This window comes from Gastrolobium bilobum, unplaced genomic scaffold (genome assembly GCF_033153095.1).
Source record: "Gastrolobium bilobum isolate Gb01-03AN ecotype WA unplaced genomic scaffold, APGP_CSIRO_Gbil_v1 utg67013, whole genome shotgun sequence".
NCBI classification, from domain to species: Eukaryota; Viridiplantae; Streptophyta; class Magnoliopsida; order Fabales; family Fabaceae; genus Gastrolobium; species Gastrolobium bilobum.
In genome coordinates, this window is record NW_026898649.1 from 1 (window position 1) to 15,799 (window position 15,799).

General features: G+C 36.7%; 2 protein-coding genes across 2 annotated transcripts; one reads left to right on the plus strand and one right to left on the minus strand.

Moving 5' to 3' along the window:
- The first annotated feature begins 7,485 nt into the window (after positions 1-7,485).
- Positions 7,486-8,656, plus strand: LOC133318030 (uncharacterized mitochondrial protein AtMg00810-like). The gene is made up of 2 exons (XM_061519962.1): positions 7,486-8,143; positions 8,199-8,656. Exons 1-2 carry the CDS (start codon positions 7,486-7,488, stop codon positions 8,654-8,656), a joined length of 1,116 nt encoding a protein of 371 aa, XP_061375946.1.
- Positions 8,657-10,590: 1,934 nt separating this feature from the next.
- LOC133318029 (syntaxin-121-like) lies at positions 10,591-12,511 on the minus strand. Its single transcript, XM_061519961.1, has 2 exons — positions 11,810-12,511; positions 10,591-11,329 (listed from the first exon to the last, which is right to left on the minus strand). The coding sequence occupies exons 1-2, from the start codon at positions 12,378-12,380 to the stop codon at positions 10,890-10,892; spliced, it is 1,011 nt and encodes a 336-aa protein (XP_061375945.1). The 5' UTR covers positions 12,381-12,511; the 3' UTR covers positions 10,591-10,889.
- Positions 12,512-15,799: the final 3,288 nt, after the last annotated feature.

Here is a 15,799-nt window from a genome sequence, read left to right on the forward strand (position 1 = left end):
TGATCCCCATGAAAAGAAAGCTTACTTAGCAAAATTAAAATCATCCTTGGAAACCAGTTCTTCTAAATCTAAAGAGTTGTTGGTTCCTAATAAGTTTAATCTTAAAGATACCCTTAAAAAACTTGAAAATAGTATTACTGTCAAACCTATAACTGTCCAAGATCTTCAGTATGAGATCAATATTCTCAAAACTGAAGTTAAACAAATCAAAGAACAACAACAAACTCATCAGAACATCCTTCTTCAATTACAAAATGAAGAATCAACGGGAACGAGTATGGAAAATACTCTGTCTAAACCAGATGAAGATAAGAATCTTAAAGACGAAGAATTTTTAGGATTAATTAATCAATTAACAATTCAAAAATTCTATATCCCAATCAAACTCAATGTAGGTAATTTTGACCTTGAAATTGAAGCTCTGTTTGACACCGGGGCAGATTCAAACTGCATTCAAGAAGGTCTAATTCCTACTAAATATTTTGAAAAGACTTCTGAACGGCTTAGTACTGCTAGTGGTTCAAAACTTCAGGTTAATTATAAACTTCCGAAAGCAATCATTGAAAATGATAATTTAAAAGTTGAAACACCGTTTCTCCTTGTTAAAAACCTAAAAAATGGAGTTATTCTTGGAACTCCGTTCATCAAATCTCTTTTTCCTCTAACTATCACAGATGAGGGTATAATTACTTATCATTTGGACAAACCAATTGTTTTTAAATTTCTTAAGAAACCCATCATAAGAGATTTGAATTTTATCCATTACAAACAAAAACAAATCAATTTCCTTAAAGAAGAAATTTCTTTTAAGAATATTGAAAATCAGTTAAAGCAGCCTGAAGTTCAACAAAAGATCAAAGTTTTGCTTGAACAAATCCAAAATACAATCTGTTCTGATCTTCCGAATGCTTTTTGGCAAAGGAAAAAACATATCGTAGATCTTCCCTATGAAAAGGATTTTAATGAAAGGCAAATCCCAACCAAAGCTCGTCCTATTCAAATGAGTGGTGAACTTCTTGTCTTTTGTCAAAAAGAAATTGCTGATCTCATTGATAAAGGTCTCATCAGGAAAAGCAAGAGTCCTTGGTCTTGTTCTGCCTTCTATGTCAATAAGCAATCTGAAATTGAGCGTGGAACTCCACGATTAGTTACCAATTACAAACCTCTTAATCAAGCTCTTCAATGGATTCGGTATCCGATTCCAAATAAGAAAGATCTTCTCAATCGTTTGTATTCGGCAAAAATCTTTTCTAAATTTGACATGAAATCTGGGTTTTGGCAAATCCAGCTCAATGACAATGAATGTTACAAGACAGCTTTTACTGTTCCATTTGGTCAATACGAATGGAAGGTAATGCCTTTTGGACTGAAGAATGCTCCCTCTGAATTTCAGAGAATCATGAATGATATCTTCAATCCATACTCAACTTTCACTATTGGCTACATTGATGATGTTCTTGTCTTTTCTCAATCTATTGATCAACATTTTAAACATCTTCATATTTTTGTAGATGTAATTAAGAAAAGTGGTTTAGCTCTTTCTAAATCAAAGATCAATCTATTTCAAACAAAAATCAGGTTCCTCGGTCATACTATTTATCAAGGGACTATTACTCCAATTTGTAGAGCTATTGAATTTGCTGACAAATTTCCCAATCAAATTATTGATAAAACTCAATTACAAAGATTTCTTGGTTGTTTAAATTATGTAGCTGACTTCTTTCCTCAGCTTAATAATCTAATCAAGCCTCTCCATAATCGTCTTAAAAAAGACCCTCCTCCCTGAACTGATGTTCATACTGACGTAGTCAAACAGGTCAAAGCTAAGGTAAAGGAACTTCCTTGTCTTTATCTTCCCAATCCTCAGGCTTTCAAAATTGTTGAAACTGATGCCTCTGACATAGGTTATGGTGGCATTCTTAAACAAAGAGTCTCAGACAAAGAGCATATCATTGCATACACTTCAAAACATTGGAATCCAGCACAACAAAAGTATTCCACTGTCAAAAAAGAAGTTTTAGCAATTGTTTTATGTATTTCAAAATTTCAATCTGATTTATTAAATCAAAAGTTTTTAATCCGTGTTGATTGCAAATCTGCAAAAGACATTTTACAAAAGGACGTAAAGAATCTAGCATCTAAACAAATTTTTGCTAGATGGCAAGCTATCTTAAGTGTTTTTGATTTTGAAATTGAATATCTCAAAGGCACCTCAAACTCTCTCCCTGATTATCTCACTCGTGAATTTCTGCAGGGAAGATAAACAGTGTCCTGTCATGCCGAAATCGGTAAAATCAACCTCTTCTAAAGAGAGGAAAGGAAAGCTAATCCTGGCTGGGTTAGCTAAAAAATTAGAAAAAACTGGGTCTCCAGCCCAACAACAATCTGGGTCATCTACCCAACCCCAAACTGGGTCATCTACCCAAAGAGTTGAGGATACTTCCTCTTCTAAACAATCCAAAGCAGACTATGCAATGCCAATCCAAACACTTCAAGCCTTCCAAGACCAAGGTTTGACCCATCTACCAAAGAAAACCTGGGCTGAAATAGCTTCAGAAGATGAACAGGAAGAAAGTCTTTCTGTTTTGATTGATAACCTAAAAACCAAGCAGATCTCTAACCGTCCAAACAGGGCCCTAGAAATCCAACCCAAACCTATTTCTACCCAGAAACCAAAACCTCAAACACCATATGTCTCAAAGAACAAGTTTCTAGAAGTAATCCAAATGGAACCATCCTACTGGGATAATAAACCAACCAAGGTTCCTGTGAAGATCTTCCCCAAAGACTTCAAAGGACGACAATTTCATTTCAAACCACATTCTCCAACTAAATCCCAAAAATTTTATGAGTTTATTCTACTTGATTCAAACTCTATTTCCATCAAACACTATAAGAGTCCAAAAGACCCTGAGTTTATTACTCATTCAACCATCCAGATTCTCAAGGTGATCACCCCAGCAGAATATGGAAATCCAAATAAAATAACCAAATTTTCCCAGCCTTATGATCCAATTGGATATAATTATTGGGACTATGAATTAGCCTGGACCAATGTCTTCTTCATGCAAAATAAAGAAAACAAACATTCATGGTTAATTTACTTTAAGCAAAATATCCAATATAATTTCCCGCAATGGTTTAATAAATGGTGGGATTATTTTGGACCAATCCTTGATATCCTTCCTCCACAAGTCTTTGAAGGAATGACAATCTTTTCCAAAAAATTCGACAATCTAGCAGATCCCTTTCCAATAGATCTGCATTTTTTCTCAAAGTTCTCTCTGGCATGGATATTTTCATGGCAGTACAATTACAGCGAGAAAACAGGCATCAGACTACCATTACTCAGGAGACAAGCTTTTGTTAAATGGTGGATAGAATTTGATGCTTCAAGAGCTTACCCAGAAAATGTCAAGCTCTGGTTTAAAAAACATCCAAAAAGCATCAAGCCAGCTGATCCAGAAACCTCCGTTTTCTTGAATCAAAAGGCTCAGATCACAGCAGCATTAGCAGCATCAACCGGCAAAGAAAATTTTGCAAAGAATTTGCAAGGTATTCTTCAATTACTCCAAGAAGAAGCTGAGAGTTCTAAACAGAAGACAGGTTCTTCATCTCCTTCTATCTCTTCTTCAACAGAAGACTTCTACCAAAATGAGGATGATTGTTTTGGAATCAACTTAGCAGAAGACTGTTGAAGAAAACCATTGTAGTAACGCTGATGGCAAAATGACATGAGCATGATGTCAGCATAAGGTGACGCATACAGTGACGTAATCAAAGTGTCGGCAGAAACTATAGCATCACGAGTCAGTTACTGTTCACTTAACCTACACTGTTCAAACAGTACCGGTCATGTAACTTGTACTGTAGCAATAGTGATTTTTCAATCTATTTAAAGGATTGCTTCAGTATGTTGAAGGCATCCTTTTATTAGCTGAGTTTAGAGAGATAGTCTAGAGAGAGAGACTGCGAGGTACTTCTGAGTTTTCTCTTCTTCTCTGTTTTCTCTTTAATCTTTCAATCTGTAACTGTAATCTCAATCTTTATGTTTTGAATAAAAGTGTTATTTCATATCTGCTTATGTAATGAACTCTTCTCTTCTCCATCCTTCCACCCAAGTTTGACTTCGGCCTACCGTATACAGCTTGGGTTCTCACCTTAAATTTATTTTATGTTTTAATTTCTGCATTTTAATTTCAGTCATTTATTTCATATAGTAGTCCGTCTATATATATATATATATATATATATATATATATATATATATATATATATATATATATATAATAATAAAAAAACATAGAGTTGTATCATTTTTTAGAGAAAAAAACAAGCAATGAAATCATGGGGGAGAAAGTGAGTATTTTTTTTAATTTAAATTTTAAATAAAAAAATATTATCTCTTTGTGTCTATCTCTCTTTTAAAAGGACATAAGTTTGTGTCCTTCAAAAGAACAAATATTTTTTCACACACACATATATATATGGGAAATATTATATTACAAAATTTTTGTTTACATACTTAACTATGTATTCCCGAGAATAGACTCGGCTACAAATGTATTCTCGTGAATATATAGTATAATTTGTAAGAGTTTGTACACAAATAATTTGTAAATATTACCTACATATATATAGAGAGAGAGAGAGTCATGATCATTCTACACAAGTTACACTTTCAATCTTAATTGTTGATCTTATTCATATCTAAGGATTCTGATTTATTAATTATTAATTAAGTGAGCAGTTAAATGTAAATAAATCAATAATCAAAATTTAGTATAAGATTTCTTATTCTTACATTAGTATAAGAATAATCTGGCTATATATATATATATATATATATATATATATATATATATATATATATATATATATATATATATGGGAAAAGTGTTTGTCCTTTTAAATGACACAACTTATATCATTTCACTCTCACAAAGAGTTGGGACCCACACCTTTATATTTTTTTTCACTCTCTCTCCTCCTTTATCTATCTCTTTCTCTCACTTAAAATGACACAACTTTATCTCATTTAAAATGATACACATTTTTCCATATATATATATATATATATATATATAACAAAGAGGATTAATTGGTCAAGGGGGGTTGGGGGAATAGGGATTGGACAAATGGGTTTATGGGAAATTTCCTATAAGGTGCAAACTGGAAGCAGCCATGAAATTTGGTGGGCTAAGTACAAGGGCAAAACCGGAATGCAGAAATAGAGGGAATAAAAATGTTGCTACGCGTGAGAGGATGCGGTTTGTGGTTTTGGATTTATTACTAATTCTTTACTACTTACACTAGTATGTATCTGTATTGTAGGGTGCTCTTCCTTTGTGTTCTGTAGTGTGTACCGGCTGAAGAAGCTTCTTAGGGAGCTAAACGGGGTTAAAGGGATTAAACGAGCAATTTAGGTAGATGGTTGTTATATTATGGTTCGAGAGACGCGCAAAGTTTTAGTTGCTGAACCATTTTAGTTACGGAGATACTAACGTAAAGAAGTATCATTATCTAGGAGGGGATAATCAATCCCATGGAAACTTCCATGTATGGTACTTCGGTGTCCTTGCTTCACAGGGGATTTGAATCATGTACATATTAGGGTGGGTATAGGTTGAACTAAACTGAATTTTTTGTAAAACGGAATAGTTCGGTTCAAAGAACGGAACATTTTTTTACTCAAATCGGTTCAATTCGGTTCCAAATTGATTCAGTTTGGAAACCAATTCAGAATTGATTTCTATTTCGAAGGAAGATAAGCAGTGTAAAATAGTTCAAAGAACAAGATTTCACACTTTGGAGAATCGAAAATGACAGGAAATGGCGTCGGTAAAGGTAAAGAAAAGTACTCTGAAGGTGAAAAAGTGCTTTGATGTGGTGAAAAAGTCCAAGGAACCATATGAAGATTTCAAAAGATCGATATGATGGGGATGTCTAAGGCCGAGGATTTGGAACACCTTTTGCAATGTTTTATTAGAATATTAGCATATTATTTTCTTGTATTTTTTTATTCTTCCATTTTATCTGTGCTTAGTGGCCACGTCACTCGCTCATTGTAACAGAATTTGTTGCTCCCTTTCCTTTAAATTCCTTATTGTTTGTACAGTGAAATCGATCAATGAATATACAGAATTTTATTTTTCTCTACTTTCTGTTAGATATGATTTCCATTGTTAATATTGCCAATATGAAGGTAATGTAGTTGGTAAAGAAATAGGGAAAGAGGAGGGAGGAGTTGGGGAATTGGCAAAAGGAAAAATGTGTTCAAAAAATGTGACATCTCTGAAAATGAAAATTCTGTTTGAGGCTAAGTCCAGAATTTTGTAGCCTTTGAAGCTAGGAGGGTATCCAAGAAAGACAGCTGGAGTGGCTCTTGGAGAGAATTTGTGACGTGATTTGGGAAGGGTGGAACCACAACATAAACAGCCAAATATTCAGGTTTTTCACTCATGTGTTTATCGTCCGCAACAGAACTCGGTGGTGGAACGCAAACACCAGCATATCCTAAATGTTGCCCGTTCCTTACATTTCCAATCCACTATCCCTTTAGATTACTGGCAGGATTGTGTTTTGACTGCCATCTACCTTATTAATAGGACCCAATACCCATTGCTTTCTCATAAAACCCCCCTTTGAAATCCTTTCACACAAGCCCCCTGTTTATGATCACCTTCGTGTATTTGGCTATTTAAGCTATGGTTCCACCCTCCCAAATCACGTCACAAATTCTCTCCAAGAGCCACTCCAGCTGTCCTTCTTGGATACCCTCCTGGCTTCAAAGGCTACAAAATTATGGACTTAGCCTCAAACAGAATTTTCATTTCCAGAGATGTCACATTTTTTGAACACATTTTTCCTTTTGCCAATTCCCCAACTCCTCCCTCCTCTTTCCCTATTTCTTTACCAACTACATTACCTTCCCCACACACTTCCACTGCTTCTTTACCTACTTCTCGGCCAATTAGAGCTAGGCAGCCCCCTCCTCATTTGCATGATTATGTCTGTTCTTCCACAGCCCATCCCCTATCCCATTTTTTGTCTCACCGCAAACTATCTCCATCTCATACTGCTTTTATAAATTCCCTCTCCACTCATTTTGAACCAACCTGTTTTTCTGAGGCTTCACAACTTCCTGAGTGGCAGGCTACCATGGATGCTGAGATCAGTGCTTTACAAAAGAACAATACTTGGTCTGTAGTTTCTCTACCTCTTGGTAAGCAAAGTGTTGCCTGTAAGTGGGTATACCGAGTCAAATATAACAGTGATGGGTCCGTTGAAAGATATAAGGCTAGGTTGGTGGCTAAAGGGTTTAATCAACAAGAGGGGGTGGATTTTTCTGACACTTTTTCACCTGTAGCTAAGTTGACATCCGTTTGGGTTCTGCTTTCTCTTGCTGCTATTCATAATTGGCATCTAATTTAATTGGATGTCAACAATGCTTTTTTACATGGCGACCTCACTGAGGAGGTTTATATGCAATTACCTCCAGGACATCATGGAGAGGGGGAATCTGTACCAAGGGCTGCTTGTCGATTGCACAAGTCCATTTATGGGCTAAAACAGGCCTCTAGGCAATGGTTTGCCAAGTTTTCCTCTACTTTACTTAGTCTTGGTTTTATACAATCTCAATCTGATCACTCATTGTTTATCAAACATTATGCTTCTTTTTTTATTGCTCTTATTGTATATGTGGATGATATACTGATTGCTTCTAACAATATTTCTGAAGTTCAACTTTTGACCAATATTCTGGACAACAAGTTCAAACTGAAGAACCTTGGTCCTGTCAAGTATTTTTTGGGGCTGGAAGTTGCACGATCCTCTAAAGGTATCACCATTTGTCAACATCAGTATGCGCTGCACATCTTGCAAGATGCTGGCCTAACTGGCTGCAAGCCTAAATCTACTCCAATGGAGGTTAATTTGAAGTTGTCCTCTCAAGATGGTGATCTTCTGTCTGATCCTACTCCTTATAGAAGACTCATTGGCCGACTTTTAAACTTAACAATTACTAGGCCAGATCTCTCCTTTGCAGTGAACCATCTCAGCCAATTCATGGCTCATCCTCGGGTTCCCCATTTACAGGCAGCATACAGAATTTTGGCTTATGTCAAGGCCACTATTGGTCAAGGTTTATTTTTTTTCTTCTAATTTTGCTTCTCAACTAAAGGTATTTTGTGATTCAGACTGGGCTTCTTGCCCTGATAGTAGAAGGTTTGTATCTGGTTTTTGTGTATTTCTTGGGGCTTCTTTAATTTCCTGGAAATCCAAGAAGCAACACACTGTTTCACGCAGCTCTGCTGAGGCAGAATATCGTTCTATGGCCAATGCCTCCTGTGAGATTTTGTGGTTACTACAGCTGCTTAAGGATTTCAGTTTTCCACATTCTTCAACTACTCATTTGTTTTGTGACAATCAATCAGCTCTCCATATAGCTGATAATCCTGTCTTCCATGAACATACCAAGCACATAGAGATTGACTGCCATTTTGTCCGTGATTGCATCCTTCATGGCCAGATTAAGACTTTCCACATTGCTTCTCCTCATCAACTTGCTGACATGATGACTAAGGCTCTTCATTCAAGACATTTTTCTGAGCTTCTTTCCAAGATGGGAATAATTAACATCTATTCTCCATCTTGAGGGGGAATATTAGAATATTAGCATATTACTTTCTTGTATTTTTTTATTCTTTCATTTTATCTTTGCTTAGTGGCCACATCACTCACTCATTGTAACAGAATTTGTTGCTCCCTTTCCTTTAAATTCCTTACTGTTTGTACAATGAAATCGATCAATGAATATACAAAATTTTATTTTTCTCTGCTTTCTCTTAGATATGATCTCCATTGTTAATATTGCTAATATGTTTCAATGATTTAGTTCTTAAGATGTAAAAGAACTGTTAAGTCTAAATGGTTTGGTTTAGTTCGAATTGGTTATAAATAATCCTGAACCAGTTAATAAATGAATTATTTTTAAAAATTAAAACTGATTTAGGTTCATGAATTGGTTTGAAAAATCGATTTTTTTTTGTTTAATTTGGTGCGGTTCTCAATGTAGTTCAGATTTTTTTGATATTTTGCACACCCCTAATATTTTTGGCAATTTGAAACTTGTATCCACCTTTAGTCATAAAGAATGTTTTTTTGAATATTTTAGTATTTCGGTTTGTCACTGCTAATTTTTTGAGTTTGAGTTTATATTAAACTAATTGAAAATGTATTCATATAAAAATATGAAATAAAAATTTTTGTTAAATTTTTATACAAATGAATTGATATTATTATTAACACTTAAATAATTAATTAATTTTTTATACCTTGACTCATCTAATATTCACCCTTAAATGTCTAAAAAATTTAATTAAATTATATCAAATTTCTTATTGTGTAAACCATTAGGTCTGCCACTATGACCCATGAGAGGGGCTAAATCCTACATTTCTATAGTGAGACAAATGTTCTCTCACTACACTAGAACCCTGGCTCCACAACCTCACACACACAGCTAAGGAGGCTTGCCTCACTCCTTGCAAGTGCCACAAGGGAAAAATGTTAAAGATCCATCTCTCACATATAGAAATCTTTCTTCTCCTATAAATACTCCTTTTCCACTATGGAAGAGACACCTTTTACTTACTCATTTACCTCGTTGATACTCAGTCGAAATTCAGTGACCTAGAGCTCTCTCACACTCTCTCTTGATTCTCAGCCTTTGCCTAAAATCAGTGGGCTCTCGTGTGAGATAGCGTATTAGATTTATATAAAATCATTAATATAGTCTCACTCATCAACTTAAACTTTTAGATTGAATGACTTCTTTAGAACTCTCTCATTATATTTAATATGAATTGATTTCAGTTGATTGTTTCATTGATATATGCTGATATGCCAAATGCACTTTGTTGGGAGCTCCTCACTTGTTGCATCCTCTTTCGAGGCATCTGCACACCCTAATTCGACACATACTGATCCAGTTAACACTCAACCAAAATGGACTTTATTTGATGACTTGAGTTGACTAGGTCACTTGAAAAGGTCCAACCAATTCAAGCAATCACTTGAGGTCACATAAATAATTCAAGGCTAATTCTCTAAAGCGGTTTATATTAAATAAATAAAAACCTTATAGATAAATCTATGAATATATCCCTTTTTCACCATCATCATTCTCCATGCTCGTTTTCATCTATAGATGACAAAACTATAGAGATGCACACTGATAGCCCTCATAATTTTTTAAGTTCAATTAATCTCTATCTTCTAGATCCAAAACTACTGAGAGGGGATAATGTAAACTTGTCAATTCTATTATTAACAGATTCAGCTGAAACTGAGTTGAGCTTTTAACTTAAAGTTGCATACAGAGTTTTATACATAGATAATTAAACGTACCCATCAGTTGGAAACATTTGCAACATTGCTCTGCGAGCCTCACAAATTTGTACAATAAAGAGAATAGAAATGATGCACAAGGGGACAGTAAAATATTGTACATCAGATTTAGGGAAAGATCCCACAAAAGCAAATACGTATAAACCATCAGTCAGCAATGCAACTCATCAAACAGATAAGATAGTTACAGAAAAAGAATATGATGCTCAACATAAGGATCTCCAAAATCTACCTCAACAGAATAATAAACCATTTCCTTCCAATAGTACAGATATAGATCCATCATCCAATCTTTCCATGGATTGAAATAAAACTGTTGGTCACTCTACAGATTTCCTTTCAAATCATATGCTAATCCATGTTAGTCTCAATCTTGCCAGATACCAAAACATAATATCTCAATCTTCAACTCAAAAAACAAAAAAATGAAAATGAAACCAATATGTATATAGGAGTTTATAGACTCTTAATCCCTAAGGTTAAGCAGCAGGAGGAGGAGGAGGAGATGGAGGTGTTTGAACCGGAGCAGGCTGATTACCACCATTGCCACCACTGCCATTATGTTGCCATGGTTTCACAGTGAAGAGCACCACAAACAAGATGATCACAAGAACAAGTATAATACAAAAACAGGTCCATTTCCTTGTGTTTTTCTGGTGCTTCCTTGCAGTCACTAACTGCTCAGCTCCAGTGCGCACAAACGAGTGAGCTCTCCCCACATGGCTCTCAATATCATCCAATTGCTCACCTTGAGATTGCACCAACACAGTCATGTCAAGGAACACTTGGTGCAACTCCTTCAGATTCTTCTCTATCTCCTTGACAGCATCATGCCTCTCTTGAATCTCATTGATGGTGTCCAGAATTCTACCCCTCCCTTGTTCTTGAATGGCTTTCTGAAGGAAAGTCTCACTCTCACCTGCATAAAAGCCAAACTCTCTTATTATCATAGAACCTCACAAATTTGTATCAAACCACAGTTCCAGACAAAATAGGACCCCTCCCGAACTCCAAAAAATTAAAAGCACAAAGAGGTAGACTTCAACATCACAAACTTCACATACTTTGAATTGAATTTGGAGAACCAGTTCCAATGTTATTATATTCTCCAATAATTTCATAAGTCCTATTTGTTTTTCAATTCTCAAATAATATATTAATGCAAGACTCATCCCTACCTCTCTAGTCGAGGATTAATTGGAAGTGGATTTTTTAATGTAAATTGACCATTTTATCTTAATTTGATGTACTAGATTCAAAGAATTAGGGAGAAATTAATCATCAATAAACTGTGAAATCAAATTAGCATAAACATGTTTTTTCAAATAAACAATTGCAAGAAATGTCAACATTTTTTTGTGGTTGAAGAATGAATATTCATCGAGAACAAAAACATTACCAGTGGAGATCAACAGATCAAGGGTCTTGTCATCGGGGTTCTCGCCGGTGACGGTGAAGTATCGGCGTTGGACGGTTTCCCTATACTCCGACGAGATCAGCTGGCGAAGATCGTTAAATTTCTCCATGGAGTCCTTAAGCTTCTTCTTCAAACCGTTGACCACGGAGGTTCGAGTTCGGTCTGAAGACGAACCGGGTCCACAGCCAGGGAGGTTCCGGTTCGCAGCATTGGACCGCTCAAGAGACTCGAGCTTAAGCTTCACGACCTTGGCCTTCTTCAAAGCCACCGAAACGTCGTCGTCCATGCGTGAACGAAGATCCCTAACGGCCTTTGCATGGTGCACCGTCTTGCTCTGTTCGTGGCTACTCTGTAGCCTCTGTGCTAGCTCCTCAAGTTCCTTCAGCTCCTCCTTTACTCCCTCCACGTCCTCGAAGAATTTGTCAAGGTTAACTCCACCGCCGTTGCCTCCTCCGCCGCCTGCGGCGGCTGTCATCTCGATGACGTGGTGGCGCTCCGGCGAGGCTTGGTCGTTACGCAAGCGAGAGAACGAGCCGGAGAATAAGTCATTCATTTTTTTTTATTTTTTTTTTGATTCAATAATGATTGTGAAAAATTAAGAGTTATGAGAATGTGGGTATATTGAAGAAAAAGAAGGGAGGGTTGGTTTCAATTCAACTACCACTGAGTGTGTGGGTTGATATCTTCTTTAAGAGAGAGAGAGATGAGAAGTCAATGGGGGATTGAAGATGACGGGGAGGATATATATATATAGAGAGAGAGAGAGAGAGAGAGAGAGAGAGAGAGCGAGAGGAAGTGAATGTGTGGGTATTAACGCGTGGCGCGTGCGGTTGAGAGAGAGGCAGAAACTTCGTGTTCGGACAGGGTTGAACTGTTAAATGACGGAAGCGCGTAGGTTGTTACTTTTTTTCCTTAAGCGTAAAGACTAGTAGCGTTCAAACGGGGTTAAGAAGATAAGACAAGAAAAGAAAGACCTTCTTTTCTTTTCTTTTCTTTTTTTTTTTTTTTGTTTTAGTACAAAGAAGGGGTTAGGAGCCTAGAAAAACAAAAAAAAACAAAAAAAAAAAAACTAACTACTTAAAGGAACTTCAGAATCTAAAATGTGCCTTAGTCCAAGGGAACAAGAAGCAATAAACAGAAAGTTATCTTGAACTTGCGAAGCCAGGTCTGCTAACCAGTCAGCACACATGTTTGCATCTCTTCGAACATGCTGGAAGGTAACATGCCAATCCTTGTCCCTCCACTGGTAGATACTTTGTACAAAAGCATTGTTCTCAGCATTCCTAATATCATTAGAAATGGCTTGGATAGCAAGAAGGGAGTCACTCTCCATAATCAGGTCTTTCCCTTGAAGGCTCCAAGCTAATTGAAGACCTTTAATTATGGCCCAGAATTCCGCTGCTAAAGTAAAACATATACCAATGTTGTAGGTGAAATCCGCTAACCAGTTTCCTCTATCGTCTCTTATTAACCCCCCACAATAAGCAGCATTAGACGTCCTCTTAACCGCGACATCAACATTAATCTTCCACTTACCTTGCGGTGGAGCTGTCCAGTTCACAGGTTGGGACTCTGGGGGTCTAATGGGGGTATGACCAAGCCTTGGAATCGCGTGGTATATATCACTGATATAGGAGGAAATAATGATGATAGGGCTGATGGAACGAGAAAAGGAAGGATCATGCACTTCATTATTCCTCCATACCCACAGGAACCAAATGGTGGATAGGAAGATATCTCGCTAGTTTAAAGCTTGAGGATGGTTCCAACCAGAATAAAGGTTCTTCCTAATCCACTCCTCCAAAGGCATTGAAATAAAGTTATGAGGAAGGTTTCCCGCGAACCAAGCCAACCAAATAGTCTTAACCTTAATGCAACACCTAAGCACATGGGAGAGGTTCTCTATAGTGTCTGGACAAATGTGGCAACAACTAGAGCCACCCCAGTTAGAGGTGATGTTTCTTGTGAGCAAACGACCATGGAGAACCGTCCACACAAACATTTTGAGCCTAGTGGGGCCTTTCTACTTCCAAACGGTGTCAAGGGTTTGTACATCAAACTTCATAATTCTTTGATAAGCAAACCTCACCATCCCTGCTGAACTCACCTTGTTTTTCCAAATCAGGCGGTTTGGGCCTCTATCAGCACGCGGAGGAATAATCGAACGAATGTGATGAACCACATATGAAGGAAAGTAATCATGAAGGATATCTATATGCCAGTTTTCTGTAAGATTGTCCAGTAGGTCTACCACTTTGGTTTGCATGTCATCTTGGCTAATGGGACATAAGGCTAGGTCTTTGAGGGGACTATCCAGATCAGTCCAGCTATCAACCCAAAAGAGAGAATCTGTACCGCTTCCAACTTCCCATTTAAGAGTATCTAAGAACTTCTCCCAAATTCTGCAGAGACTTTTCTAAAGGTTGGAATCGTAGCTTTGGAACTTAGTTTGCCTCCTAAAATCCATGTTCCTCTTATATTTTCTGATGAGGACTTGTACCCAGAGATACTCACTGTTGTTGAGGATCTGTCACACTATCTTGAAGAGGAAGGCTTCATTATGAGCTCTAAGATTCATGATCCCCAAATCACCTGCGTATTTAGGTTTACAAAGCTTCTCCCAAGAGATAAGGTGGGCCTTCTTTTTGTCTCTGGTATCTCCCCAAATGAAGCCACGCTGATTCTGATCAATCTCGTTACAGATAGAAATGGGAAGGGAGTCATGTTGTATCTGGTATGTAGGGATGGTACTAATAACAGACTTGGCTAGTGTTGCTCTTCCCGCGAAAGACAACAGGTTACTCTTCCAGCTGGAGAGCCTCACCTTTACGCGATTGAGGATCCTGGAAAAATTCTTCCTTCTACCCCTACCATGAAATAACATAGAGCCAAGGTAGATTCCCAGCGAATCAGCAGGTTTAAACCCACTAGTCTGGATAATACTATCCTTTAGTAGCTGATCTGTATTCCTAGAGAAGTAGATTAATGACTTCTCAATACTGATAAGCTGACTCGATATATCACAAAATTTGTTAATGCAGCCAGCATGGTGTCCAACTGCACCATCGAAGCTTCCCCAAATAAAACCAGGTCGTCTGCGAACATCAGATGGGAGATGGGGGGCCAGCTCTCCCAACCTTCATGGGCTTCCAAGTGTTGTTCCCCATCGCTTCCAAAATGAGATGAGACAGTTTATCCATGCAAAGGATAAAGATATAAGGGGAGATGGGATCCCTTTGCCGAATACCCCTAGAAGGAGTAAACTTCTCAGCTCTACCACCATTCCATAGGACCTAAAATTGAGTTGAAGTAATATAGCACTTGATCAAGTTAACTAAATCAAGAGGAATACATGCCTCAACAAGGACGTTATGAATGAAGCCCCAGTTCAATCTATCGTAGGCCTTAGCTAAATCAATTTTGATTGACATGAAAGCTCTTTTCCCTGTCAATCTGTTCATGGTATGAGTCAACTCTTGGGCAATTATTACTTTATCATGAATGTTCCTACCTGGTACAAAGCTGGTTTGAAAAGGAGAGACAAGTTTATTCATGAGAGGTTTCAACCGGTTAGAGAGAGATGTAGACAGAAAAAAATGGTAGGTAGAATAATCTATCCCTATTTTTTATCCAATTTTCAAATGTTATTTTTTATTTTTTATAATTATTATATATTGATATTTATATTATTAGATGGAATTAAAGTCATTTTCATTACTAAAGAGACATCTATATATAAATACACAAATACAAGATAACAGATAAGGATAGTAACAAAAGCTGTTTATATATCAAATATTATCTTATCTTATATTTATGCCTAATTCTAAAAGCATATTTTACACTTTTTCTTAAACTAAAAACAACTCTTAAGTTAAAGTTAAAAAAAAAAGAGCTTAAAAATAAAGGTAAAAGTTATTTGATAATTATATAAAGTTGTTCTTAACATTTTGAAGGGAGGAAAATGAAATA

Bases quoted from the DNA above. Each gene is read 5' to 3' on its own strand.
- LOC133318029 (XM_061519961.1), bottom strand. From the start codon at position 12,380: ATGAATGACTTATTCTCCGGCTCGTTCTCTCGCTTGCGTAACGACCAA. The intron at 11,330-11,809 runs GTAATGTTTTTG...GCTTTTATGCAG, and splicing joins TGATCTGTTGATCTCCACTG to GTGAGAGTGAGACTTTCCTT.
- LOC133318030 (XM_061519962.1), top strand. From the start codon at position 7,486: ATGCAATTACCTCCAGGACATCATGGAGAGGGGGAATCTGTACCAAGG. The intron at 8,144-8,198 runs GTTTATTTTTTT...TTTGTGATTCAG, and splicing joins CAAGGCCACTATTGGTCAAG to ACTGGGCTTCTTGCCCTGAT.